We start from the raw sequence: 27,618 nt of genomic DNA on the forward strand, positions 1-27,618 counted from the left end.
CCGGATTTTTATCCGACTGTCCGACTAACGACCAAGGACTGTCAACCCGACAGTATTCCTCCAAGTTATTTCAGGAATGATTTCTGCCGCTACAACAACCACATTTACTAGAGTAGTAGAGGGACGCAATTACCAAGTCTCTGAAGCATGTAATTATAAACATTTTTCTCTTATAAAAACATTTATTCACCAATACAAAAAAAGACATTTAAGTTATTTCATAAACACTAAACGCTAACACACTGTTCACAACTCCATGCTTGTCTCAATTGGCTTTTTAAATGCATCGGCTATATATTCATAAGTTAATTTGAAAAGATATTGAAACGATGTGTTGTGCACCAAATCGCCTAGTTCAGGACTATTCAGGAAATCCTCTATCGGTGGCAGAAAAGTCTCGCAATCGCCATCTGTGGCAGAGCAAAAACGAACGAAATATAATAAGCACTTACAATGTAAGCAACAAACTCACCCATTAAATGGCAAACTTCGACTAATTTGAAGAAAATTAAATTCTGCAGATAGTCCACAGCATTGTTCGCATCGTAAGCGGTCCAGTTATCGCGCAAAATCGCCGCCGACCATATTTTATGCCGCACATCATACGGCTCGTCTATGTAGTTGAGTAGCTCCAGAGCTTTACGAAATTCGAATTCATTTATAGTTTCGTTCTCTTCAGATATAAAAAGCTAACGAATAATAATAGAAAGTGAAAAAGAGTTGGGTTAAAATAAACAGAATTTTCATTAAAAAACTTAATATAAATATTATTACATTTATGATTTCTTCCACTTTGAGCACTTTGGGATTCTCCACATCGTAACCGAAATTCTGCATTAAAGCTTCACTTAGTTGCTCCTGATAATCGATTATGTTCAATTCGGCATTAATACTCTCCAATTGTATGCCTAAGTCCGAGTCCGCTGAAGCGAAGGCAGCTAATTTAGCCAGCGATAGCATGGACTGGGGGAAAAAAACCATTTGTAAGCAAATATATTTGATAGTTAGCAAAGGATTTTACCGACAGCGGGCACTTACCTTCTTTCTTTGTACGAATTCTGTTTCGTTTTGCGCCAGTTGCAGCAAAATCTTCGCGGCGCGCTCAAAATCGCCATTGAACACCAATTGTATCCAGGCTAATGTGGGATGATCGCGCATAAATTGTGAGAGCGCCGCCTGATTGCCCTTGAAACGTTCGAACACTTCACCTTGACGATTTTGCCGCAAATGCCAATTGATTGCGAACTGCGAAAAGTCATATTCTTCGAACCTTTTTATATAACCATCGAGGCGATCTTGATTTTTCGTTTCATCACAAATGATTACCAAACTTTGGAAGTCCAGATATTTTTCGGCTAACTTTGCGGCATATTCATACTGTTCGTCATCAACTGCAAATATAACGGTGCATTCATAACAATACAGTACAAGAACATATTACAATAATAAGTGTACATGTACAGTTACTTACTCAAAATGGAGATTAATTCTCTGCGTTGTGATTCGAACTGTTGCAACAACACATTATACTTCTCCGAATCGTGCACACTTTCCAGATAATGCTTGCGGCCATCCAATATAGCTTCGATCATCTCGTATATTTGCCTGTACAAACGTTGCTTCAGCTCTGGTTCGTTGGTGCAATGCGCGCCGTAACGCACCGAAATGTCGACAAGATGCGATAAGGTGTCCCGCATGCCCACACTACCCGACATGGCGGTCCACGGTAAGTATTCGTGCACATTCGCTTTTTCCTGTGGCAGCGTGTACAGTGAGCCGTTATGCTCACGACTACTCTTGATCTCGGCTATAATATGCAAGATGATGGTATTTATGTCACTTATGAGCATCGCCAATGTGGTGGTCTGTTGTTGGGACTCAATGCGATTATCAGCTATGTCCGAAAATGCTTGGAAAATTTCTTGAAACTTGCATATGCGCACATAGAATATATCTTGCGCGGTCAAATTGCCATAAGGATTTTCTTGCCAAGTCGAAACGACACGATTTATGGCCTCGTCGATAATCTTGCTATATCTAAGAGGAGAGTGAGGTGTGAATATATGTATATGTACATACACACATTTAAATATATAATAAGTATTTTTTTTTGTTTATAATAAGTATATTTTCAAATACTAACTTGCTTTGTATGCTCCTTAAAGCGATAGCGGCAACAAGCTTCTCACTAATGTCAGCTAAAATATAGGAAGTTGGTTTCAGTACGCTGCCACCACCACTCGGCACAGCATCAAGCTGCAAGAAGCATTATTTCTATATAAGTATTTATTATATTTGACAATATACAAGTGGTGCTTACCTTCTCCCAAATACCGGGGCTGTGCAGAAATTCCACAAAATGCCGCAGCGCTAAACTTTTCTCCTTAAGTTGCGTAAGAATTTGCAAAGACGATGAGCTGCCCAGCGCATGTTTGTTGCTATGTCCAGCTTCTGTCCATAATTGCTCCCAGCGCGGATCGGCTGCTGGCAAATCTTCGGCCAAATCTTCAGCAATCGTTATAACGATTCTATTTAGCGGCATAAAAGTAAAAATTAAAAATACAAATAAATTGTTTCTAACCAAAAAATTGTTATTGTATAAAATTGTATAGTAGCAATAATTGTAAACTTTATGCCAATTATTTAAATTTCAAAACAACCAATGCATTTAGGCCACAACTAATTGTTACAATTTAGCCACATTCGTTGCCACTTACCTGTCCAATTGGTTGGCATTGGCTGCTGCCGTGCTTGATGTCTGATTTTCCGACATGTTACGCAATAAATCATTCAATATTGTATTACACATATTATTGTTGTGCTTGAGGCGATATATAAATGCTGCCTTCAACTGACTAACTTCGTCCTTAAACTCATTATACATGGCATCGGGATCCAAATCAAACATATATAAATTGCTCTCATTAATCTGGCTATTATACAATGCACTTTGATCTACACCCAACGTTGACAAATTGTTTATATCGCCGGCTGTATTGACGCTCGGTCCCAATGTAAAGGAGGAATTCATAAATTCTATGGTGTCAAAATCGCCAGGTGTTACACACACTAAACCATGAGTGCGGCTAAAGAATAGCGGCAGTTGTCCGCAGATTGCTGCATTTAATATACGATCATCTTGTAAATGAAATTCAATCTTCTCAGCCTCCATTTCAGCTATTGCCGGATTGGATAAGTTTAAGGGATAAATATTCTTATCCGTATAGAAGAAGAGGTGAGTATTTGTCACGATAAAATGTAAATTGTGACACTCCTTTTCGGTGCCAAGATTATAAAATTGAGCCAGTTTGAGTGGTATGAAACTGTGTAGCTTCATTGCCTCAGCTTCCGATGTAATAATCGCTAAAGATTGTAAAGAAAATGCTCTTAATAATAAATGACATTGCAAAAAATAATTAATACGCGGAAAAATACATACCAACGCCGTAGTGAATTTGTGGAGCATGTGCAGTGTTCACCGCACCACCGAGCACATAAATTTTACCATTATTAATATGCATATCCAGAAGATGTAAGTTTATATCGAGATTATCTGGAAAAACAAACACTGATTAAATGTATTAAGTGAAAAGTTGTGTAGAGTACGCACCACGCACGTTCCAGAATTTGTGTTGGAATTCATCGCGTATTTTGCGAATAATCTCGCTATCTTCATACAACAGCTGCTCGACGGCGCCGCCATTTGCTAAGCGCCAGCGCTGAAACCAACGATCTGCCAGCACGGTAACAAACACTTCTCCACTCGCACCGCCCTCGCAAGCAATACCTACAAATTTCTTTTGGCAGAAAAATAATAATTTTATTGATGTACATCATCAGATATCCATTTCTTCTTACATTCTCTTTGTCACTGCCACTGTTCATACCCATTATAATTGAGAATTTCTTGCTTATGCCACCTAGGAATCCAGCGGGTTGACGTATGGTTTTATGTTGCAGCACATGCCTACCATTGACCAATTGCAATTGCAACAACACTAAATTGCAAGTAGTGGTTACTAACAAATAACCTAGTTGGTGTGGCATATTGAGCATTTGATCAAATTCCTGACCATCCAAAATTCCGCTCACATCAACAGATGAGCTGTCATGTGCAATTGATGGCCAGTAACGTACATCCCCGGTGGGAGAAACTGCTACGCACGATGCCATTTGTTGTCCTTCGCCCATAAAAACACTAACCAAACTAGCCTTATGACCAATATCGCAGTGTGGTAAAGTTAATTCGCGACATTGGGCCATAGCAGTTCCTCGACGTTGTTGTGCGCGTACCAATTCCTTATGGGTGCGTGGCGATGTGCTATCACCAGTGCGTTTAGTATCCTTATATTGCCAAATAAGTAAACGGCGACCATGCACAATCTGTTGATAATTTTTTTATTAGGTTTGAATTTTCATATGAATATATACTTATGTTAATCACTTACCCAAGCCCAACCATTCGTGGCACAGCGTACTGAAACATTTTGATTTTTTTCATTAAAGGTAAGAGCCTCATTAACCAAAACGGGTAGTTGAAAACCAAAACTCTCAACCATATTGAACTCGGAACGAATTCCAATAATTGACGGATTTGAACGAGCCGACAGGCTGAAACGGCTGTGTATTGGATAAAACTAGAAATAGAAATTGAATTTAACACATTTTGAAAATTAAAACATACCCTTGACTGATGCCGGTCTTTTTTATTAGTGGTGATGCTGGTCTACTCGTGGTAGCCTGAGGTCGTATTCGACCCGCCACAGAGTTGCGCGGCATTGAAGTGTAAAGCTGTTGCAGAGATCTATCCATGTTTTAAGCCAATTTATTAAATACACGGCATGAAATTAAAATAAATTCACTACTTTTATAAATCAACGAAAGCTTCCCGCCAGCAAAAAATAACCATATGTACATAGCAGTCAAGTTAAATTGAAGAGCTGCCAACTTCGTAATGTTTACGCTAAAAATTTATTTAAAACCCAATTCTTAATAAAATTTTTAAGATACAATTTTAAATAAAATCTTTCATATATACAAGTATTTGTAATACTGGCGAATATAAATTGAGTTCTAATATTCACTAATTTTGAATAAAAATTTTTGACATAAAGATATATATGTAAAATTATATATGTAAATATCCAATTGCAAATTTAAATACTACCAGAGCACACTTTATTCTATAAATTATAGAGCCACAGAACATGCACTTTAGTATCATTAGGCTGAAAATATCGTGCGTATATCTGCCATTATATATTTTTTTTTAATTTAAAATCGTTTATAAATGCACCAAAATTTTTGAAAAGAATTTGTGTAAGCATCTGGCAAGAATGTGAGGACTACCTGTAAATACAAACACACAAATGTTTACAGTTCTATTGTGAATATAAACTTTAACTAAGAAGAAGTGGACCAAGCTCGAAATTTTCTGAAACAGCTGTTGAATCTCTAAACAAAATTTTTGTATTACAATGTCAAACAAAATATAAATATAAAATCTTTTATTTCAAAATGGCGAGCTGGGCTAAAAATCAGCCTTCCGGAAATAATACTCGAAGAAAATGGAATTTAGAAGGTACCTCAAAAAAATTTATATTACAATTTCTTAATCAATATGATAATTTTTAATAGATCGCACTTCATTAAACAATCTGAAGTATCACATAGCTGCGGAGGGTTGTTCAGATGTCCAATACGATTTGGCCAAACAGTTGCTGGATAAAACAATTGGTATAGTTTAGAAAAATTACATTAAGTTTAAATAATTGATTTCATAATTTTGTAAAGAACAAAATGAAGCGACATCAAGCCAACAAGCCATACATTGGCTACTACGCGCAGCACAACAAGGACACGAAGATGCAACTAAACTCTTGCGACAATGCTATGAAGAAGGTTGTGGCATCACCACCGAAAATGAAGCTGAAGTACGTTGTTGCCTGTCAATGACAGCAGGTGAGCGCGCTGCTCGCAAAGCCGCGCGTGAACTATTTTCTTGCCTTGCCAATGGCGGAGAGCATATCACGCCACGCCAACTTGAGCGTAAAATGCGTGAAATTTATAATCTTCAAAAAACGAGACGCCATCATGGATATTCGACTTCAACATCGGAAGAGGAGACTGAAGATGAATATGCAAGTCGAAGACATGAGCCTTTAACAGATGCAGCCGGTATTGGTAACGGACATGTCAACCTGCCTACACGTTCCAGACAACAACGACAACATAGGCGTCGTGTCACTTCATACTCAGGAGAAAGATCTGCGTCGTCAGTACGCGTTATAACAGAGGAGAATTTAGTATCAGCAGCTGTTAATTATGCTGCCGGTCGTATGCCTGCTGTAAACGACGATCTAACGGTATCTGTACCACATCCTGCTACATTGGATCATGTGCCGTGTTTCCATCGGCTATTATTCCATCCAGTACTCTTTTGCACTTTACTATATCACCGATTAGTGAATTTCATGGCTGCTCTCCCAACTGTAGTCTCACCCACCGTACGCATGGCTTTACTTTTCGCACTATACTGGTTAGCCTCAAGTGAAAATATAACAGTATATTTACCAGTGGCAATCTACTATCTTTGTTTAGCCATCATGATATGTTCTACATGTAAGATGCTTAAGACAAAACAAGATTTCATCGATTTTCGCATTTGGTCTGGACTCTTCCTAAGTTACGGAGATCACAACGTTGAGGCTACTATCTCGGAAAATCTTTTTTTAAAAAACAATCTTAAGCCTTATTTATATTTCTTTTGTGCATTCATTGGAAATTTGATGGTATCACCGTTAATAGCAAACGGTTGGCTGGCCCATTCAGAATTAACCATTGTCTCGTGTATATTTGGTCTTGCCTCGCTTGTGATGTTCATGTATTCGTCAGTTCGCAGATTTCCTGATTGGATTGTGCTAATATCGTTTGCTGTAAATGTTCTGGCGAAATATCCATACGAAATGGACGACGTAGTAACTACAGGTTGGCGATTTTTGGATCTCAAAGTACCCACATTCTGTTCGTTTGTCATCGGCAATGGCATTGAATTCTGTTTAAATTGTCGCACAGCACTATATTTGCTAATACCGGGTTTCCTAATACATCTAGCTGCACGCAATAATTGGCACGGCATCTACACGCATCTCATTCCGCACTGTGTTACTTTAAGTTGGCTACAATTATGTATCACAGCTTCACAAAGTGCCACTATGTTCGGTATGATCAGAGCTACATTAGGTCTAGCTGGTATTCTGCTATTCTTACCATTATTTGGTTTGGTTTCGCTGTTGATACCCGTGTTTGTAATTATCGACTGGATGGGTTTCACCGATCCGGGTGTACGTTTGGGCAGTACACTTGTAGGGGCTATTTTTGTACTTCTCGGCTCATGTTTTCTCGCGTTGCACCGTACAACACAGAAGTACGTAACCATCATACAGGTAAATACACATATGTTTTTTAATTAATCCTAAATATTTACTTATTCAATAAATTCGTTTATACTATAGGTGGTACTTTGCATCACGGCAGCCTGCATACTTACATTCCCCTACATGACCGCAAATTTTAAGGATTCTCCACGCTTCAGCAATATCGTAGCGCTCGATAAAGATGAATCTTTAATTAATACCATAGATAACAATGATAATGCTGAGGAAAGAATAGATGATATACACAAACATGAAAACGATGAAATGCCATCAATAACGGGACCTCTGCACTGGCAACGTTTCTATACACTTTGTGGTCAAGCAGCTAACGAGCAAAGCAATAAAATCAAGTCGCAACTACGATGTGCACATTTGGAAGGTATGGACGTGATATGGGTGGGTACCGTAACCCAAGTTCATATTAGTCGTGTTTCCAATATACGTGCTGAATATCTAAATAGATATTTGCCACCTTGGCTGAGTCGTTGGATTAGCTGCATGTACGGTTCATACGTACGCGAGCAACTACAATGCGGTGCGGAGGAGAAGGAAATTTTCTGCAAAGATATAGACATCTTGCTAAAGCACAGTACATTACAAGGTAAATGTTCCTTGCATCAGTGGAATCGGTATGAATATGAGATACGTGTACGCATGCCAACACAGGGTTTGTTAAGCAAAAGTATCGATATTGTGCTACAAGCCAGTCACAAATTTGGTAATTTCACTCGTGCCTTGATGGTAGGTGATCGTCTTCAATTCTACGGTACACTACAAAATCATCGACCGCCTTCGGCTGATGGTATGCGCGAACGTGAGGACTTTATTTTGGGTGCCTCACAGACGCGCATACAGCTGTTGGCTGTTAAATGTGTACAATGCGTTGATAAAATGCTTAAGACGGTAAGCGTGGAGCGCAAGTCGCCGTTGAATGCTCGAATGCGTGATCTTAAGCGCGGTTTTAAGTATCTGTTGAATGTTTTGTTTAATCCACTGATAACATTCAAATAATTTTAAACGCTGTAACTATACTTGTATTAAATATTAATTATTATTACTCACCCATACGATCATGACAAATGAATTGTTAAATAAAAACAATATTGAATTAAAATAAATTTGTGAATGTGTACCTAAATTTTGTATTAACTTATTTTTGTCAATTTTATTTTTTTAGTAATTTAATTTTTCTGATTTGTTTTTATTTTTTTTCAATTTGTTTCTTTATTTTTTTTTAATATGTTTTTTTTTATTTTTTTTTTTATTTGTTTTTTATTTGCTTTTTTTTTTATTTAGGTTTTATTTTGTTTATTTGTTGTTTATTTATTTTTTTTAGTCGTAAAATAATTAATCATACCATTTTTTGATTTACTGTATATACATACATACATAAATGAAATACATAATAAATAATAATAAAGCTTATTAGCAATTAAAGAAATATATAATATGTTTTTACTTAAATGACTAAATTTATTACTTGGCTACACTGAAACCATGAATCACATACATATGTATGTATGTATTTAAAGCTCTGATAACAGCCCTTGCATGTAAAGTATACATATCGTCACCTAAAATACAAAATAACGTAACATTGCTTTTCACAAGTTTACAGGCGATGGAAAAACGATATAATAGAAACCAGTCATATTTAACAAAATGCGTGTTCTGGTTATACATAGTATGTATCTGACAATGGCAGTTTAAAAGTTTATGATACATACAATGTAATATGATTTGCTGAATCGTAAGCAATAAAAAACTCAACTTCGAATTTGTTGATGATACGTTGTTTTGCATTTTAAGTGACGATATGTACTTATTCATGTACATATGTATGTGTAATACTGATCAAGTCAATGGTGAATGAATTCGGAAATTCCCTTTTTCAATTCAGTTGTTGCAGCGATTTCTTAGTTCATAGAACATTAATAGATAATCCAAATTTTATTGTTTATAAAATGGCTACTGCCGCAAATAACAACGGTTATGAAGTTCTTATTGAATTACAAGCAAGTGTGGTCAAAGATGAAAATAGTTCACCACCATTTTATTTGAGTCGACCAAAAATACAGAAGTTATACGCTTATCAACGTTTTCAAGCAAATTCCAATGATGTCCGTTTACCATATTTCATCGAGCCACGCTCATATCCAATAGATTTGAATAAAGGATTCGAGAAATTTATTTTTCGGCAACTTGCTGACTTTTCGAAAATGTTGGAGACTACGCAAAAATTTATAGTGGACTCAGAAGAAAATGTTCTACAACCGTATAGGTCAGAAAATCCAGAAACACACCAGTCTTCAAAAACAGAGGACGACGAATCATATCAGCAACGACAAAATTCAAAACGTAAATTAGTTCTTAGCAACCGTGGATGTTTAAGCAACATCATGATTATACCATATCGTTTGGTGGCATCGAAATATAACGACAAAACAATCTTTGCAACGCGTTATTGTGGCGTTCTTCATATCTCTGACTACAGATATGATAATGACACTTCGAGAATCAATACATATCATAGTAAATTTCAACAAACTTGTTTCTCAGGTAAGTAAAACTCAATTAAAATGTACAAAAATCTGTCAACTTTGTTTAGGAAAAATGTCAGCTGTGCTGCGATGAATAAGTGAACGAGTGTTCTTAACATATTTACGTATACATATGCATGTGATTAAGAACATATAAGAATGTCGAGGGAAGTCCCCTTTATAAAAGTTCATTCGCTGTCAAAATGTCGCTTTCAAAAATGAACTCATTTATAGTCGCTACTAACGATAAGTTTGTTGCTTCACCGAAATAATATGTACATTCAACAAATAATTGAATCAAATATCTTTAATTTGAAAAATAATTTTTAAATTTTTAGTCGCAAATACCGGATTGAAATAAAAAAAAATAAATCAATAAATAAAATATTTAGAATTAAAATAAAAAAATATTGGGTTTTTATTATTATTATTATTATTTATTAGAGTAATATGAAATATTAAACTAATTTGAGTAAATACACACTAGCTACCATGGCCTATTGGGTTTAATCCGGCCGGATTTAAATAAAAATTAAAACCATTTAGTTAATTTTGCACTATATTCAATACTTTAGAGCCCTGTCCGGCAAAACTTACACATTCAAACGATTTATATTTTATCAATTTCTGATTTTGGAATTAAATTTTAAATTTTTAGTATTAAACTGAAATATAAATATAAGTAAAAACTAGTATTTAATTCAAGATATTTGGGATTAAAAGTTAAACCTTAAAGTTTTTCTATTAAACCAAAATTTTAAAATTTTACTTATTACTATTACTCTAAAATTTTATTGATAATTTTTTTTTTAATTTTTCTGTTAATCTAAAATATAAAAATTTAATTTTTAATCGCAAACATCTTGACTTAAAAATTAAATATTTCGTATATTTAATTTTTAATTTCAAATTCGGAATCTATCCCATGAATGTTGGATTAATAATTGGATTTTAAATTATATATTTTATAAATTAAAGTGGAATATATCAATTTTTTTTTACCGTGGAGTCTGAATAATTGAAAATCCACTTTTCGGGGACAACAACAATAATCATTTGCATTAAAGATGGATGTTTGTTCATATGTAGTTTACTTTATCCAGACAGCAAAGCTATGGTGGCAGTTGAAAGAAGTTTATACATATACATTAAACAATAGAATAGTAATTTTAGCAAAATATAATATATTTTTGTTCATTCTTCATTCAATATTTAATTCAAGATGATCCTGATCTGATACCCGATACCGATGAACCTGTAAACGAGAATGATTACATTCGTGGAATCTTCCATACCAACCTCAAAGAATTCGATTTAATTTACTCTGGAGAACTCTCGGGAATAGTCTCAAATCATAAGATTGACGATATGTAAGATTGTATTCGAAAAGAGCGTATTATTCCTAAAACCTTGTTTTCTATATCCATATTTACGCATTTACACGTACATATGTTATATAAATCATTTATAGGCAAAATATGGAAAATATTAACAAATTGCAGTTTATCAGTACAAAACTACTTTGGAATTCAGACCACTCGAATTTTTGGAAACATCCAAAATGTTTAAACTGGTGGGCTACATTATATTTGGCAAACACTTCAGATTTATGTGTAGGATTGAAGGATAGAGATGGGATCATACGTACTCCTCTACAGAGGAAGCCAGTAAAAGATCTACCAAAAGTAAGTTAAATTCTTTAATTTGAAAATATCGATTTTAATTAAATATTTTTAGGATCAATCTTGGAAACCGAAAATTTGCATTAGATTCCTGCTGACCATGCTAGAATTGATTGAAAAAAATATGTCTTCCGTTAATTGTCCATACACTGTTTATGAATTTGTGTATGACTCATTCGCAAAGTGTATTAAATTGAAAAAGCACATTGGTAAAACGGAATATTCTTTCTTAAGCAAAGAGTACATAGAACGTTGCAGAAAACAAACATCTATGTCATGTTAATCAACCTAAAAGTGTCTGTACATGTTATGTTATATTAATAGTGACATCAAATGTTAACTAAATTTAAGAAATATGTACTTTTATTATATTTGTACTGCATAAACTTGAATAAAATTTGCAAAATAACGGTAAATAATGTTCTTATTATCACGTTGTCTTCATTGGCAACATATAAAATTGGATATGGGTGACACTGAAAATCGATTGACTTTCTTTTTTACGTTATCATCACAGAGAAGGCTCACAGTGCGACCATTATCAAAATATTTAATTTTTCGAATTGGTACTGTTTTGGATGAGCGTGTTTCACCACAGTTCACATCAGGGGCAGGAAAAAAACAGAATTGAGGAGTTATAAAGTTAATGAGAAAAATATGTTTAAATATTAATAAAAGAGAGCCAATGTAGGATAAAGCTATTACTTATATATTATATATATTTCCTGTGTGAGTATGCATGTCACTGAACTCGCCCTAAACGGCTGGACCGGTTTTGATAATGTGTTCAAGGGGGTTCGAGAATGATTTAGATTCACAATTTGATACACTGGAAAATGTTTGTTTTAACTAATTTTTCATTTTGGAATGTTTTACATTGGATCCGGTAGACTGCGCTACCATCACATTATCAAATATTCAATATTATATAATTTAATTTCAATATTAAATTGTCTCTTATTTCGCAAATATAGAAAAGCACCATAAGTTGTTTAATATTGGATAGTCGAAAGTGTTTTCGTATTTGTAATCAAACTTCAGCTTGTTATACTCTGGCAACAAAGTTGCTAAGGAGAGTATTATAGTTTTGTTCACATAACGGTTGTTTGTATGTCCTAAAACTAAAAGAGTTAGATATAGGGTTATATATACAAAAGTGATCAGGGTGATGAGTAGAGTTGAAATCCGGATGTCTGTCTGTCCGTCTGTCCGTCCGTCCGTGCAAGCTGTAACTTGAGTAAAAATTGAGATATCATGATGAAACGTGGTACACGTATCTTGGCTCCATAAGAAGGTTAAGTTCGAAGATGAGCAAAATCGGCACACTGCCAACTGTGAACAAAACTATAATACTCTCCTTAGCAACTTTGTTGCGAGAGTATAAAAGGGCTTTCCACATTCAAACTAGAAGAAATTTTGAATAAGAACAACGCAGCACTAAAGTCAATTGTATAAACGTGAAAGCTTTAGTCTGTGATCAAGGGTTCTCGAATACTTCACTTTTATGAAATATGGTATTTTAACTCCTTATGGAACAGCCAGTTTCAAAGTTATAAAGTAATCTTGTCCGTGAAACGTGCAACCCAAGTACTGAGCATTTCAGTTGCGGCTGGCATAGAAATGGCCTACAGCCAAAGTCTGTTCGGCTTCGAAGAATATTTTTTAAAATGTGCACAGCCTACGCGGTTATTTATTAAAAAATGAATGATCTCATCGACGATTCGATTTTGTTTCGAAAAATCCGTTAAAATTTTTCGCTGTAAAAGAACGACTGCGGGAAGGTTCAACGCCTATATGAATATATAAAGTATTTTATAACACCAAAACGTCCGAGCGAAGCTTAGGTGAAGTGTATTGATGAGTTCTGTTCCACATTTAGTGAAATGATTCAGTTGAACCGAGAGTTATTTGGGGATAAAAAAGAATTAAGTTATATATTTCATGGGAAAATGATCAAGGTTCATTGGAAATTTTTTTTATAGAGTCCGGGCTAGACAGGGTATCAATACCTATCCGTCTGCCAATGAAATATAATAATCTTTTAATTTCGATGAAAATTTTATGGCAAAATTTTTAAGAAGATGTACAGGGAAACGAATACGATTCTGAGCAACTCGACCTGAGATACAGAGTGATTTATCGCTGTATTCGGCCCTAGTCAGAGCGAAAAATGTTAAATGTTTTCATTCAACCGATAAGAGTTTCGCTCATCTTCTCCTTCTTTCGCTCATAAAATCATAAAATGAATTACTTGGCTACTCTGAAACCATGAATCACATATTTAAAGCTCTAATATCCCTTCCATTCTACGTACATACCATATGTACATATGTACGTGCGTATAGTACTGATCAAGGCAACGGCTAAAGAATTCGGAAATTCCCTTTTTCAATTCAGTTGTTGCAGCGATTTCTTAGTTCATAGAACATAAAGGCTTTCTCATTAATAGATATTCCAAATTATATTGTTTATAAAATGGCTACTGCCGCAAATAAAAACGGTTATGAAGTTCTTATTGAATTACAAGCGAGTGTATTCAATGATGAAATTAGTTCACCACCATTTTATTTGAAACGACCGAAAATACTGAAGTTATACGCTTACCAAGGTTTTGAAGCAAATTCGAGTGATGTCCGTTTGCCATATTTCATCGAACCACGCTCATATCCAATAGATTTGAATAAGGGATTTGAGAAATTTATTTATCGGCGACATTGGGAGTTTTCGAAAATGTTGGAGACTACTCTAAAATATATATTGGACTCAGAAGAAAATGTTCTACAACCGTATATGTCAGAAAACCCAGAAGAACATCGGTCTTTTAAAACAGAGGACGACGAATCATATCAACGACAAAATTCAAAACGTAAATTAGTTCTTAGTAACCGTGGATGTTTAAGCAACATCATGATTATACCATATCGTTTGGTGGCATCGAAATATAACGACAAAACAATTTTTGCAACACATTATTGTGGCGTTCTTCATATCTCTGACTATAGTTATAATAATAACACTACAAGAGGCAATGCATATCATAATAAATTTCAACAAACTTGTTTCTCAGGTAAGTAAAACTCAATTAAAATGTACTAAAATCTATTGACCATATTTGCCAACTTTGATTTTTAGTTTTTTTTTTATAAAAATGCCATATATTTTATGATGAATAAGTTGGCAAGTGTTCTTAACATATTTACATACATGCATATTATTAAGAACATAGAAGAAGGGAAATCTGCTTCGAGGGAAATCCCCTTTATAAAAGTTCATTAGAGAGAAATACCCTTTATAAAAGTTCATTCGCTGTCAAAATGTCGCCTTCAAAAATGAACTCTTTTATAGCCGGTACCAAGAATGATAGAATACAAGATTACGACGACCGCCATTACGAAACGTCATAGTTCCGTGTTGAGAAGAACAAGAGTGAAAAACTGTCAAATGGCTTGCAAATTGTAAACAGAAAAGTAAACACTTTTGTAAATTCGCAAAATATTATTAATTCTTTCGATTTTAATGAAAAGTTTTAGTGAAGCGATTGAATATTGTTGAGTGAAAAGATTTGAATCATTTCTAAAGAAATATATCGGCCTATTGATAATAAAATTGTCTATTAAGTTGTGATTCAAATGGAGAAGACGTTTCTTGTGTTGTATATAAATACATACATATATACATATATTATAAGTTCAGATGTATCAGATGTATGAAATTATGATAAAGGAATTGTGAAATTATTAATTTAGTATTCTATCATTCTTGGGTACTAACGATACGTTTGTTGCTTCGTTTTGGTGTCGTGATCACAGAAATAATACATTCGAAAAATTAATGAATTAATATTTTTTATTTTGAAATACCAAAAAATTTATTTTGAAATTCAAAAATAATTTAATTCAAAATTTTTATTTTGCGATCCCGAAAATCACATATAAAAATTTAAAATTTTTTGTCGGAAATACCAGACTGAAAAAAATAAAAAGAAGTAAATAAAACACGGAATTAAAATAAATAAAATGTGTTTGAACCGGCCAGATTAAAAAAAATAAAAAATTAAAACCATTTAGTTAATTTTGCACTATATTCAATACTTTAGAGCGCTGGTCGGCAAAACTTACACATTTTACCGATTTATATTTTATCAATTTTTTATTTTGGTTATGGATTTTAAAAATTAAATTTAAAAATTTTACTATTAAATTAAAATATAAAAATTTAATATTTAATCGCAAACATCTTGAATTATAAATAAAATTTTTATTAGATTAAAATAATTATATTTTTAATTTCAAAAAAATTAATTCAATGACTATTGGAACCTTGAAGTCCATCCACTTTTTAAAGCTGTGGTGGCAGTTTAAAGAAGTTTATACATATACAATAAACAATAGAATAGTAATTTTTGCAATATATAATATATTTTTGTTCATTCAATATTTAATTCAAGATGATCCTGATCTGGATCCCAATACCGATGTACCCGTAAACGAGGACGAATTTTTTCGTGGAGTCTTCCAGACCACCCTCAAAGAATTCGATCTAATTTACTCTGGAGAACTCTCGGGAATAGTCTCAAATCATAAGATTGACGATATGTAAGATTGTATTCGAAGAGAGCGTATTATTCCTAAAACCTTGTTTTCTATATCCATATTTACGCATTTACACGTACATACATATGTTATATAAATCATTTATAGGCAAAATATGGAAAATATTAACGAACTGCAGTTTATCAGTACAAAACTACTTTGGAGTTCAAAACACTCGAATTTTTGGAAGAATCCAAAATGTTTAAACTGGTGGACTACATTATATTTGGCAAACACTTCAGATTTATGTGTAGGATTGAAGGATAGGGATGGGATCATACGTACTCCTCTACAGAGGAAGCCAGTAAAAGATCTACCAAAAGTAAGTTAAATTCTTTAATTTGAAAATATCGATTTTAATTAAATACTTTTAGAATCAAATTTGGAAACCGCAAATTTGCATTAGATTCCTGCTGACCATGCTAGAATTGATTGAAAAAAATATGTCTTCCGTTAATTGTCCATACACTGTTTATGAATTTGTATATGACTCATTCGCAAAGTGTATTAAATTGAAAAAGCACATTGGTAAAACGGAATATTCTTTTTTAAACGAAGAGTACATAGATCGTTGCAGAAAACAAACATCTATGTCATGTTAATCAACCTAAAAGTGCCTGTACATGCTATGTTATATTAATAGTAAATGTAAGAAAAATGTACTTTTATTATATTTGTACTGCATAAATTTGAATAAAATTTTAAAAATAACGGTAAATAATGTTATTATCACGTTGTCTTCATTGGCAACATGTAAAATTGAGTGTGGTAACACTGAAAATCGGCTGACTTGTTAATTAATTTATTATTTTAATGCTTTATTTGCAACCCTGCCAGTGCGAGTAAATACGATGCGCATATCACAATACCATAAATGAATTTATATTTACGGCGAATTGCTGAAAAGAGAAAAAATTTATAGCAAATTCGATATTCAATATGAAATTTAAATGGGGATTCCCCTTCATGTTATACCTTAACTTCGAAATACATGCATATATGTACATACATACATATATGTATATACATCTCACACCCATTCACTTATTCATCAGTCATTGTTATTGAATACATAGTAGCCTGTTAAATTGTGCGTTTTGGTGCCTCTTATCACTTGTCATTTTTCTTTTAATTTATTTCGTTTTCTGCTGTAATTTATGTTAGACAGAAGAACAATGCCTTCTAATAATTCAAGAGATGGCTTTAAAATGCTAATGAAATTACGGCCAAATGAAATTACCGATGAAAAGCAGCCAGCATTTTACCTGCAACGTCCAAAAATCCTTACTATTTATTCTTGCCGTTACGACAGCATTAGCAACGACGTGCATCTTCCATACTTTAAAAAGCCAACATCATATCCGTTGGATTTAAATGAAGGATTCGATCAATTCATCTTCAGGCAGAATAAAAAAACTAGGCTTCGTAAGGTAGAAAAATTCATTATGGAGAACGAAGAAAATATTTTGCAGCCGGATGCACATACACCGTCCGGTTCTGGGCAGACACAAAACAATTCTAAACGCAATGTGATTTTATGTCAGCGTGGAGTGTTGACAGACATTATGCAAACACCTTATCATCTAAATGCATCCCCTTCTAATAATAAGACGTTTTGTGTTACGAAGTATTGTGGTGTATTTCACATGCAAGAACCAGAAACGATAACTAATTTTACACAAATAGATACATACCATCAGAAATTTATGCAATACTGCTTTTCTGGTGAGTATCCTGATTACTTGATCGTATGATTACATATGAATAAAATTAATTGAAATCATTTGGCAACAGAATATGCATTTATAGCCACTACATACATATGTACACATACTTTAGTTATAAGGCGCCTGGATATAGTGAAACGCTGAAGAAGCTTTAGACGTGTCAGAACACTGCACTCCGTGATATAAGATTACAGTATGTCTCCTGATGTCTCCTATCGAACACCTACTCAGTTAAGCCTACATGCTTACAATTAAGGAAGACAATGAATTTTTCTCCGAGCATATTCTGTCAGGTTATGATGTTTGTGCAACTTCTGGTTTTTGTAGCAGGTTTAACTCTTACTTATTAAGAATTGACACCGACATACCAAATTTATGTCCTATGTGTAATAAGTAAACTCACGACTGGAACAACCTCTTTGTGTACTCATTGAATCCCACTCATCTAACCTCTCTGTGGTCCGATCCACTCGAAACAGCACTAGGCCTGTCTTTAGATGACTTCGATTACAAGCAACTTGAACCTTACCAACGAAGCGGTGATTAGATAATCGTTACAAAAAAATTACCACTTATAACTACATAACTAAGCAACTACTTATATATAATATTACATGGAATCGTCTTGATAATTTCAGCTTTTGATTTCGTTACATTTAGATGATCCCAATTCGGAACCTGAAACGGATAAACCTGTTGATGACAATAACCAAATTTTTTGTATCATTAAAACATCAGTGAAAGAGTTCGATCTAATCTACTCCGCAGAGATCGCAGGTATTGTGTCTGATCGGAAGATCGAAAACACGTAAGTACCTTTTCAATATTCTAAAGTTTAAAATTTAAATTTTTAATTCAGATTTTGTTATTAGAAATAAAACTGTTATTGAATTAAAAAGTGAAATGTTCAAATTTAAATCCCAAACATCTTGGAATAGATTTTTAATTTTTAATTCAGAACGGGAATGACCAAAAACATATAATATCAAATAAAATGCTTTCTCACCGAAAATCAACTTTTTGACAATTTTTTATTTAATTGTAAGGATGAAAAGTACATGTACTTTCTACTAAGAAAATATAATTTTTATAATCATACATTTATCGTTAATGCTGTATTCAAATCTTTTTAGTCATAGTATGGAAGAAATGAATAAACTTCGATTCATATTGACTAAGCAATTGAATACAAATGGAATTATGGGAGATTATTTAAATCAACGAAAGTGTTTGCGCTGGTGGCTGCAGGCGTACTTGGCTAAGACAAGCGACGTTTGCATAGGCCTGAGGGATCAAAACGGTATTGTGCGCACTCCAGTACAAATCAAGCGAGCTGAGGATATAGCAAAAGTAAAAAATATAAAATGCAATTTTCTCACTTTTTAAATTATCTATTTATTGCTTACATTTTAGAATCGCAAGTGGAAACCGCATGTCTGTATTCGTTTTCTACACTCCGTACTAAAGTTGGTAGAAAAAACAATGACGCAAGTAGATTGTCCATATACAGTCTACGAGTTTATGTATGACTCCATCACAAGATGTATTAAATTGAAAGTCCATGTTGGCAAAACAGTTCTCTCTTTCCTGTCAGATGATTATATTAGGAAATGTAAACAGTCTGCTTCTCACTAAAAACATTTTACATAGAATTACCATAATATTCATGCATACAGCACGTATTACACGTATGTCATTATAATGGAACGCCTATTTATCATTAGTATCTGTACAAAGAAATTTTTATGCATTAAAGGTTTTATTCAGAACGTTTTTTTCAATAACTTGTTGCCATTTTGAAGGTAGTTTCATATCACTTGCATACCTCCCATAAAGCTTTCGTTGCTTCTGGCGAGTCATTATCGATGTGGCCATAGCTCCCGCTATTTTCCAATACTGGCCATCTCTACGCGATTACTTCATTTGGACGGTCAAATTGGTGACAGTACAATACCGTAAGGGAGTAGTTCATAGTATATGATTCCCTACTAATTCCAACAAAACCGTAGCAAAATCTTACTGACCATCAATGCTGGCTTAGCCATCGTTGCGCAGGTTCACCAGAATTCGACAATAGACCATTTTTATTCGAAGTTGTCACAAGTAATCCACCTTACTTTACCAATAATCATCCTCCTAAGAAATGGATCGATTCTGTTGCAAGAGGAATTCGGTCTTTGAGAATTGTTTGCGATAACTAATGTGGCAACCATACCTCGAATGTCTTTTTACGTTTTTAACAAGTTTTTGTTCAATGTTTAGTTCAGGGATAAGGATTAGCTCCTGGACAATTGAGGTAGTATTTACATGACGGTCGGACTCAACGATTTCTATAACTTTATCGATATTTTTAATTTGACCTTCCAGAGCGAGGTGCACCCTAGCAACAAAATTATCGGAATCGACAGAGATGTTATCATCACCCTTTAATTGAAGTAAGAATTTCCTTTTTTTCTAAACTGTTTACCTAGTGAAGACTTTGTAGTTTCTGTACAAAAAAATTTGTTTCTGTTCAATATATTTGGTTACATTGTTGAAAATATTGATTTATTTTTATGAAACGCTATTTATATGTATAACAATTTTCGAAAATAAAAGTTTTAATACATCCAAGAATGATACATCACTTATGCATTTTGCGCTACTGGGATGTTATACGAAAACGGCAAAGCAGAATGACTAACTGTCAGATGTGTAGGAAGCACATTTATTTGTTGCTGTCATTTACTTTACGATTGTCAATTGAAGTGATTGGTGTGCTCTTGTTAATTGTTGTTATACTTGTTCGCATATCAGAGAAACGATAGAACTGTATATAAAAACCATAAACGCGTGAGACAAATTTTAAACGATTCAGTGTAGCATACTTGGAACATCAAAGGCAGCGTTAGACACCAGTACACGTTTTATATACATACACACTCCGAGCCGATTAATTTTTTTTGTAGATTACGCACCCATTGGTACAATGATTCCGGCAATAACATCGAATGACAAATTTCACAATGTTATTATTAGTACAGGAAATATTCTTAACTTAAATAACCAATTGGGTGGAAAGTCAACTGAAGAAATTCTGGATGGTTTAAGTTTGACTTTACAGTGCCAAGCAGCGGCCTCGCAAGTGGAATTGATTGAAGCAGATGGTTGTGTGCTCCGAGCCACAGAAGAGCTCAAGCAGAAGTTAACTGAAAACGACAGATCAGATATTAGTATTGGTGCTAAAATATTTTTAAACAAAAATTCGAGTGCATATATAAAGCAGGCGATAAGAACATTGTTGCAAGTACTTAAAGTAGAGCACGTGGACAACGTGGTGTTAGCGTATCACCCGACAACTGTAGATAATTCATCAAACACCAACAGTAAAGAAGATGTCCAAATTAATGAGAAATCAGATCAATTAAAAGAGCTTTGGTCGTCGTTGGAAGAATTTGCTCAGCAAAAGAAAATAACACAATTGGGCATTGCAGATTTGGATATTGAACAACTGCGCCAATTATATGCCACAGTCAAGGTTCATCCAACCATAGCGCAAATTAATTTGGAATCGTGCTGTGTAGTGCCACCAGCATTACAAGAATATTGTACAAAACATGATATACAATTGTTGACGCATAGTGATCCAGAAGTTTTGCTATCTGATGATCAATTCATTGTGCCCGGCTATCAAGTGGATTGGACTTTACGTTATCAAGTACATGTTCGATGTCGCGGTGTAATAACTGCCAAAGGCTACATACTTGGAGCCAGCAAGCGCGACCAAATAGAAAAGCAAGTTGCAGTTTGAACGCCATTTTAGTTCAGAAACTATCAAAGCGGGTGGAGGGCAATTGCGGGTGATTTGTGTGTGTGTTTGTGCTACTATAGAGTGAGACTGGTTCAGCGATCTTGACTAAATTGGTGGGTCCAAAACTTTATTTTTGTGAATCCAAATATACTATTTATGAAAGTAGTAAAGGGATTTGATGGCCTTACTGGAAGCAGCATGCTAAGCTTTTCTATCACTGCAAACATATTATCACACATCCTACATGCATATGAATTTATATAGACGAAGTAGTTTGCGCCCCATAAAAATATACTTATATGTTATATATGATTATTTACATTTTATATTACTTTAATTGCTGCTATATATAATTAAAGCAATATAGAGGCGTTGCAAATATACATATAATAAACATTCACAGATCTGAAAAACAAATTCGAAAAGTAAAAGTTTACGAGTGTATATAAGCTACAAAATAAGAAATCAGAAATACAAACTGAAAATATGTAATAAAATGTTTTAAGGATTTATTGTTTTAAATTTATTAAATATTAAAACAAAACTGCTGACATTGTCCTAAATTAAAATTAAAAAAAAAAACACTTTTACCAAATTTGTGCATTAATTTTTGAATAATACATTAAATAATAGAAAATTATTAAAATATGTTTTCGTAATTTTTAAACATAAAACTATACATGCATATAGACGTATTTATACTAATATAACTGAAATAAACTTGTATATTTTAGGAATGCATTGTAAACTTAAAATAAAGCCATGGAATAGGTATAATATGAAATATAAAACAGCTGCAAGCTATGGGTTTATACATACTTACATATGTACGTAGAATTTTATTGTATTAATGTTGTAATGTAATTGCACTATACGCTGCAATTTCACAGCAAATATTTTTTTAGTTAAAAATAAATTATATGAAAAACAACGAACAGTTTATCACAACTATTATTTGCCTCTTATCTACTTTCGCCTAATAACGGAGCTGTACAATCGGTATTGCATGGCTTCATAGGGGTGTGGATTTTTTAAAGTGAACCGATCGCGGATGAAATAATGACTTACTTGCGGAAGATACGCTTGGTATTTTAGCATGGGTTCACAACATCGCACAATTTAAATAATTACAATATTTATACTCTGAACAAGATTCATAAAAACGGGAAGTAGTCTCTTAGAATTTTAGGAAGCGCCGATATCGGCCAACAATAGCATACTTATATGTAGCTCTCGTACAAACTGATGAAATCAAAAACAAAAACAAATCAAAAGTTCTTGAATGTAATCTTTTGTATATTCAAAGGGTATTATAGTTTCGGTACAACCGAAGCTAATGTTATTTCTTGTACCAAACATTTTTGATTAGCGCAACAGGTCCGACTTATCCTGAAATGAATGTAATAAACCAATTAACCCTTTGTTCGACTTACTTTTGGAGTGTTGTCATAAATCAGTATTCAAGAAATTGATATAGCGGTAAAATTACAATAAATTATATTTATACATATGTACATATTTAGAAATATTTTCTCTCAATTGGTACTCAACGAAATTTATGAGCGGAAGTGCTATGCTGATTATTATCTAATACTGTTAATAAAATGTGAAAAGCCTTTAAATAACTTAAAATTTACGATAGAATAAGAGGAGCGGTCTATATAAATAATTTGTAGTTAATAAATTAATAAAAAAAAAAATAATTTTCTAACAGTGGTGGCATTACATATTGTACGCCCAAGCAGTGTTGCCAACTTAGTGGATTTTCCACTAGACTTGGTGGTTTAGGCATGCCTTACAGCGAGATTTTTTTGGTTTTAGTAGCTTGTGGATTTTATAGTGGATTAGATTGTTCCAGTTAGTGGTGATTTACGCAATTTAACCGCTAGTGTGATTCATAAAATGTTCTGTATACGTTATAGTTAAAAATGAGCATTTAGGCCCGGAACTTCAAACATGGCTTAATTTTAGGATGTAGGCAACATTGGTCAATTTAAATCTGTCGGGTCGGGGATTCTCCGATATATTTCTATTTATAATTTTTTTTATACTTTCAATTTTTTTTTTATTATATCTTTTGTTCTGGAAATGTTTTCTAAAAATTTAACGATTCTCATGTTTGTTTTTAAGAAGGTCGAATCAATTTAATAATGTCTAACCTTAATTTTATGCAATGTTTTTCTTTTTAATATATTTTTTTCAATATTTTTTAAAATGTTTCTATTTTAATATTTTTTAATATTGTTTTAAATTGTTTTTTTTTTTTATATTTTTTTACTATGTTTTTAAATAGTTTTTTTTTTCAATGTTTTTTTAATTTTTTTTCAATGCGTTTTTAAATATTTTTTTTTTATTATTTTTATTTTTATTTTTAATATTATTTTATAACTAAAAAAATATTTTTTTTCGACGTATAAACTAATTATTTAAAAAATAAGTTTGCTACTCTCAACTGTTTTCAAATATGTCTAGCTAATATGCCGACAGAGAAAAGTGACGTTTACATTTTCCGTATTTAGTTCAAACAACGAAAGTATAACAAAGAGTGAGAAGTTCAAAGTTAAATGGTTCGTGATACTAATCTTTATATTTAACTTTGACGTACCTAAATTGTTCATACACACATACATACATAAACGTAAAGAAACATATGTATGTACATATTATGATTTTCAGTTGAATAAATAAATAAATTATGCCTCTCTGCTGACTCATATTTACATTAGATACATTTGTGCATATGTACATACATACATATGTATGTATGTATGTAAACACGAAGTTAGAAAACAAAAATAAAAAAATCACCGGATTAAATTTATCATCATTAAATTTTGCGTATACAAAATAAGGCTAAAAAACTAAAAGTGAGTATGACGTAGGCATAAACTTAAATATATACATATGTACATACATGTGTATGGATATACATATGATACCGATCTTATTGCGTTACTATCTAAGTATTTCAGCCGCATGCACTGTAGGGTGCACGGAATTTCGTCATATGCAGCAATTGAATTTTACCTTAATGAGTTGTCGTCTTCGTCGGTGTTACTCTTGATTAGATAGCGATGACTTGTGATTTTTTCGTCGTACAACAACAATAATAGTGCAAATCATCTCATAAGTCTGTATGTCTGTATACACATACACAAACGTATGCATATGTATGTATATGTGTACAAATGTATATGCCTCGTTATTTGCATGGCTATATTTATTTACTTACAAAGGTACATAATATGTATGTACACTTATCTATAAATATGTACATGTTCATAAGTATATAAAGTGTTCTATAATTAGTTGTGACAATTTTTGTTGTTGCTTGGATACATGGAAATACATAATAAAGAATTTAGTGAAATTTTGTCAAAGTATATTCTAATGTAATACGAGGGTATATCTATGTGTCCATGAGTACAACGATTCCAAAATATGCCAGCGCGTCGAATTGCTCAGTGGAAGAGGCAATATTTTTTTATTCTATTCTTATTATTATGTATAAAATAAAATATCTAACAGTTTGGAAATTTCTTTGGATTTACCTTGAACATGTTTGTACAAAAACGTATGGTGTTTCTCAAAGAACAGGCTACAATTAAAAAAAAAACAAATCAACAATTTTAAGCACGTAAATCTTGATGTGTTCTTGTTAGGGCTGAAATTTTATAAATTTTACTAACAAGTTGTTTTTGTAAGTGGTGGATCCCAGACTCCTCGCTAGTAATAATAAGGTTTATGACATTCTGGTAGTAGGAGAGCATTGTTCACCGACATTAACATGATGCGGTTTTTCGAAAAACCTGTGTGATTTTGGAACCTATCGTCCCTTCAATTTTTTTAGGTCCAAATGATCCTTCAAAACGTTTTTCACGATGCCAGTAAGATTTCGGACTTTTAATTGTCGATTCTCAAGCATCAATCCCTTCATTTTATTGACTTTTTGATCATCAGTTGATGTTGATCTTATTTTCCAAATTTTGTAGAAACAATCGGGGATATTAGGACAACGCGAAAGTAAAAATCTCTCGGTGAAGCCCTCTAAATCAAGTAGGTAATCTCATTTGCATATGTGCTTTGACAAAGATATATAGTCGCCATGTGTACTCGTGATAAGCCAGTATAAGTATCTCCTCTGACAGAAGCATTGAGAATTATATCAACTTTGTGCGTCATTCGCTCGACTAGATCGGCCTGATTTTTCCACACATCGTATAGTCAGAATCACTGATGGGTCTTCAATCAAAAAGTCGGGGTGCAGTAAAATTCACGTTATTTACCACTCTCCTTCATACTCTCTTCTTTTTTTGTATATACCATATTAACAGTAAAAATCTCTCTTTAACTACTTGGGACTTTGAGTAGAGCCTTCTACATTGTCCAGAATTGAAGCTAAGAAATTTGTGAATTGTTTTTTTTTCAATCTTTCAGGTATTTTTAATAAAAACAAACGAAATTGCATGGAGTTGTTCTACTGTCAATGTCCTATTGTTACTTTTGCTATCTTTTTATTTCTGCTAAGCCCAATCTAATCACGTAAAGAAGACTCTAGAATATTTCTATTAAGCAATTCGGTAAGTACATATGTACCTATGTTCATATGTATGTATGTACATACATGCATATACAAAAGTACTTATGTGATTCTAAATTTATCCAAGCACGTCATTAATTTAAATCGTTCATTAGTCATTTTCAATTGTGAAATTTGATCGTACATATGTATGTACATTAGAGCTGGTCGACTTTATTTTACAAAATCGCATGTGTGGGAAATGTTCTACGGATCGGTATGGATTCTGAACAACTTTGTCTAAGAGACTATGGGTCTAAAACCGACTTTAAGCCAGCGAATTTTAAGCGAAGTTTGGCTTTTAGAGATTAAGAGAATTTCTTCGTTCGTTTTTGAGATATCCGAATGAAGTTTAATACATAGGTGCATTGTGATATTGTATTGGCCATTTATAGGAATCGGCCAGATCGGACAACATATGATGTAGACCTATATTCTCTTTAACAAATACAATATGTTTAGAAGAATATTTCCCGCATATGTAATTTTTCCGTTTCTTTGGCTCCTTGTAAAGCAACCCGCTCTAGCATTCATATGTATGTATGTATGTACCTACCATATATTTCTTGTGTATGCACTGTAGGAAAATGTACTATATAATTAAATTTTATCGGTGAAGGGCGAAAGTGCCATTGAAGATAAGGGTAATCTGTGTCATTTAATGCAAGCAACTGGAAAGTCATTTATGATGTCGATCACACTCATCGACAACTCTTCTTTCTCTTTCTAAGCAACGGATTTTGATATTATTTTCTCAATATATTAAATATGTAATGAAACTCCTAAACTCGCAAACGTACATACATACATAGCTACATTTATGTATATCTATAAGCGATAACAATCTACATATAGTCAAGAGATAACATATCTAAATCAACTCAAGTAGTTATTCCAAATATTTTGATAAAACCAAATGACACTGATATTTCACAGCTGACAGATATTGACATGACTTTCTATTTCTATAAACACGTCTAATTGAAACACCCTATATGTAATGTAATTCGTAATAATGTAATATAAACATCTGGTGGGTAATAAATGTTAATTTGAATAATTTGAAATACTTTCAGTTTGACTGCGGCAATGGCTACAAACTTGCAACAAATTACGTTTTCTTAATTACGTTTTTGACATTGATTTTATATTAGCTCTTTGGGTACATGACTAGGCGTTTACTTATTTGTTGACCACAAGCTCGATAGACTTAGTCTGGAGGGGGAGTAACAGCGAGTTTGAGAAGGGATAGTGACAGAAGCAGATAGAGCG

The 27,618-nt window shown here is 33.2% G+C and overlaps 5 protein-coding genes and 1 long non-coding RNA gene across 9 annotated transcripts; 4 read left to right on the plus strand and 2 right to left on the minus strand.

Annotated features, from left to right (window-relative positions):
- Positions 1-168: 168 nt before the first annotated feature.
- Positions 169-4,906, minus strand: LOC120782118 (nuclear pore complex protein Nup133). The gene is made up of 13 exons (XM_040114264.1): positions 4,685-4,906; positions 4,449-4,620; positions 3,859-4,383; positions 3,611-3,797; positions 3,440-3,553; positions 2,718-3,363; positions 2,321-2,528; positions 2,144-2,256; positions 1,472-2,037; positions 1,039-1,391; positions 775-963; positions 473-689; positions 169-410 (listed from the first exon to the last, which is right to left on the minus strand). Exons 1-13 carry the CDS (start codon positions 4,810-4,812, stop codon positions 247-249), a joined length of 3,582 nt encoding a protein of 1,193 aa, XP_039970198.1. The 5' UTR covers positions 4,813-4,906; the 3' UTR covers positions 169-246.
- A 499-nt stretch (positions 4,907-5,405) lies between these two features.
- LOC120782319 (wolframin) lies at positions 5,406-8,554 on the plus strand. Its single transcript, XM_040114540.1, has 4 exons — positions 5,406-5,581; positions 5,638-5,736; positions 5,794-7,445; positions 7,515-8,554. The coding sequence occupies exons 1-4, from the start codon at positions 5,518-5,520 to the stop codon at positions 8,445-8,447; spliced, it is 2,748 nt and encodes a 915-aa protein (XP_039970474.1). The 5' UTR covers positions 5,406-5,517; the 3' UTR covers positions 8,448-8,554.
- A 738-nt stretch (positions 8,555-9,292) lies between these two features.
- On the plus strand, positions 9,293-16,976 carry LOC120766159 (decapping nuclease DXO homolog). Of its 3 annotated transcripts, none has more exons than XM_040103086.1 (4): positions 9,293-9,995; positions 11,199-11,346; positions 11,448-11,661; positions 11,714-12,082. In XM_040103086.1, exons 1-4 carry the CDS (start codon positions 9,299-9,301, stop codon positions 11,939-11,941), a joined length of 1,287 nt encoding a protein of 428 aa, XP_039959020.1. In that variant the 5' UTR covers positions 9,293-9,298; the 3' UTR covers positions 11,942-12,082. The 3 variants fall into 3 exon arrangements, with proteins under 3 accessions (XP_039959020.1, XP_039951402.1, XP_039967057.1); XM_040095468.1 differs by lacking the exons at positions 11,199-11,346; positions 11,448-11,661; positions 11,714-12,082 and adding exons at positions 16,106-16,253; positions 16,359-16,572; positions 16,625-16,976 and having other exon boundaries at positions 9,326-9,995; XM_040111123.1 differs by lacking the exons at positions 9,293-9,995; positions 11,199-11,346; positions 11,448-11,661; positions 11,714-12,082 and adding exons at positions 14,020-14,725; positions 16,106-16,253; positions 16,359-16,572; positions 16,625-16,976.
- A 312-nt stretch (positions 16,977-17,288) lies between these two features.
- On the plus strand, positions 17,289-19,761 carry LOC120782388 (decapping nuclease DXO homolog). Of its 2 annotated transcripts, XM_040091911.1 has the most exons (5): positions 17,289-17,340; positions 17,415-17,975; positions 18,638-18,785; positions 19,111-19,327; positions 19,391-19,761. In XM_040091911.1, the coding sequence occupies exons 2-5, from the start codon at positions 17,426-17,428 to the stop codon at positions 19,610-19,612; spliced, it is 1,137 nt and encodes a 378-aa protein (XP_039947845.1). In that variant the 5' UTR covers positions 17,289-17,340; positions 17,415-17,425; the 3' UTR covers positions 19,613-19,761. The 2 variants fall into 2 exon arrangements, with proteins under 2 accessions (XP_039947845.1, XP_039970964.1); XM_040115030.1 differs by having other exon boundaries at positions 17,296-17,975.
- On the minus strand, positions 19,473-20,326 carry LOC120767684. Its single transcript, XR_005704726.1, has 3 exons — positions 19,803-20,326; positions 19,634-19,704; positions 19,473-19,564 (listed from the first exon to the last, which is right to left on the minus strand). It is a non-coding gene; the product is annotated as an uncharacterized LOC120767684 (long non-coding RNA).
- A 393-nt stretch (positions 20,327-20,719) lies between these two features.
- LOC120766947 (glutamate--cysteine ligase regulatory subunit) lies at positions 20,720-21,814 on the plus strand. The gene has a single exon (XM_040093044.1). The coding sequence runs from the start codon at positions 20,946-20,948 to the stop codon at positions 21,765-21,767; it is 822 nt and encodes a 273-aa protein (XP_039948978.1). The 5' UTR covers positions 20,720-20,945; the 3' UTR covers positions 21,768-21,814.
- Positions 21,815-27,618: the final 5,804 nt, after the last annotated feature.

The sequence above is a fragment of the Bactrocera tryoni genome, chromosome 1, assembly GCF_016617805.1.
Source record: "Bactrocera tryoni isolate S06 chromosome 1, CSIRO_BtryS06_freeze2, whole genome shotgun sequence".
In the NCBI taxonomy this organism is placed as follows: domain Eukaryota; kingdom Metazoa; phylum Arthropoda; class Insecta; order Diptera; family Tephritidae; genus Bactrocera; species Bactrocera tryoni.

What these genes read in the sequence shown, in the direction of transcription:
- LOC120766947 (XM_040093044.1), top strand. Translation starts at nt 20,946, where the DNA reads ATGATTCCGGCAATAACATCGAATGACAAATTTCACAATGTTATTATT.
- LOC120782388 (XM_040115030.1), top strand. Translation starts at nt 17,408, where the DNA reads ATGTTAGACAGAAGAACAATGCCTTCTAATAATTCAAGAGATGGCTTT. An exon ending in GATCGGAAGATCGAAAACAC is followed by an intron (nt 18,786 to 19,110) that starts GTAAGTACCTTT and finishes AAATCTTTTTAG; the next exon opens with TCATAGTATGGAAGAAATGA. An exon ending in GAGCTGAGGATATAGCAAAA is followed by an intron (nt 19,328 to 19,390) that starts GTAAAAAATATA and finishes CTTACATTTTAG; the next exon opens with AATCGCAAGTGGAAACCGCA.
- LOC120782118 (XM_040114264.1), bottom strand. Translation starts at nt 4,812, where the DNA reads ATGGATAGATCTCTGCAACAGCTTTACACTTCAATGCCGCGCAACTCT. An exon ending in CCACGAATGGTTGGGCTTGG is followed by an intron (nt 4,384 to 4,448) that starts GTAAGTGATTAA and finishes AATTATCAACAG; the next exon opens with ATTGTGCATGGTCGCCGTTT. An exon ending in AATGCCAACCAATTGGACAG is followed by an intron (nt 2,529 to 2,717) that starts GTAAGTGGCAAC and finishes GCCGCTAAATAG; the next exon opens with AATCGTTATAACGATTGCTG.
- LOC120766159 (XM_040103086.1), top strand. Translation starts at nt 9,299, where the DNA reads ATGGTGAATGAATTCGGAAATTCCCTTTTTCAATTCAGTTGTTGCAGC. An exon ending in AATCATAAGATTGACGATAT is followed by an intron (nt 11,347 to 11,447) that starts GTAAGATTGTAT and finishes AATCATTTATAG; the next exon opens with GCAAAATATGGAAAATATTA. An exon ending in CAGTAAAAGATCTACCAAAA is followed by an intron (nt 11,662 to 11,713) that starts GTAAGTTAAATT and finishes AAATATTTTTAG; the next exon opens with GATCAATCTTGGAAACCGAA.
- LOC120782319 (XM_040114540.1), top strand. Translation starts at nt 5,518, where the DNA reads ATGGCGAGCTGGGCTAAAAATCAGCCTTCCGGAAATAATACTCGAAGA. An exon ending in AAGAAAATGGAATTTAGAAG is followed by an intron (nt 5,582 to 5,637) that starts GTACCTCAAAAA and finishes AATTTTTAATAG; the next exon opens with ATCGCACTTCATTAAACAAT. An exon ending in AGTACGTAACCATCATACAG is followed by an intron (nt 7,446 to 7,514) that starts GTAAATACACAT and finishes TTTATACTATAG; the next exon opens with GTGGTACTTTGCATCACGGC.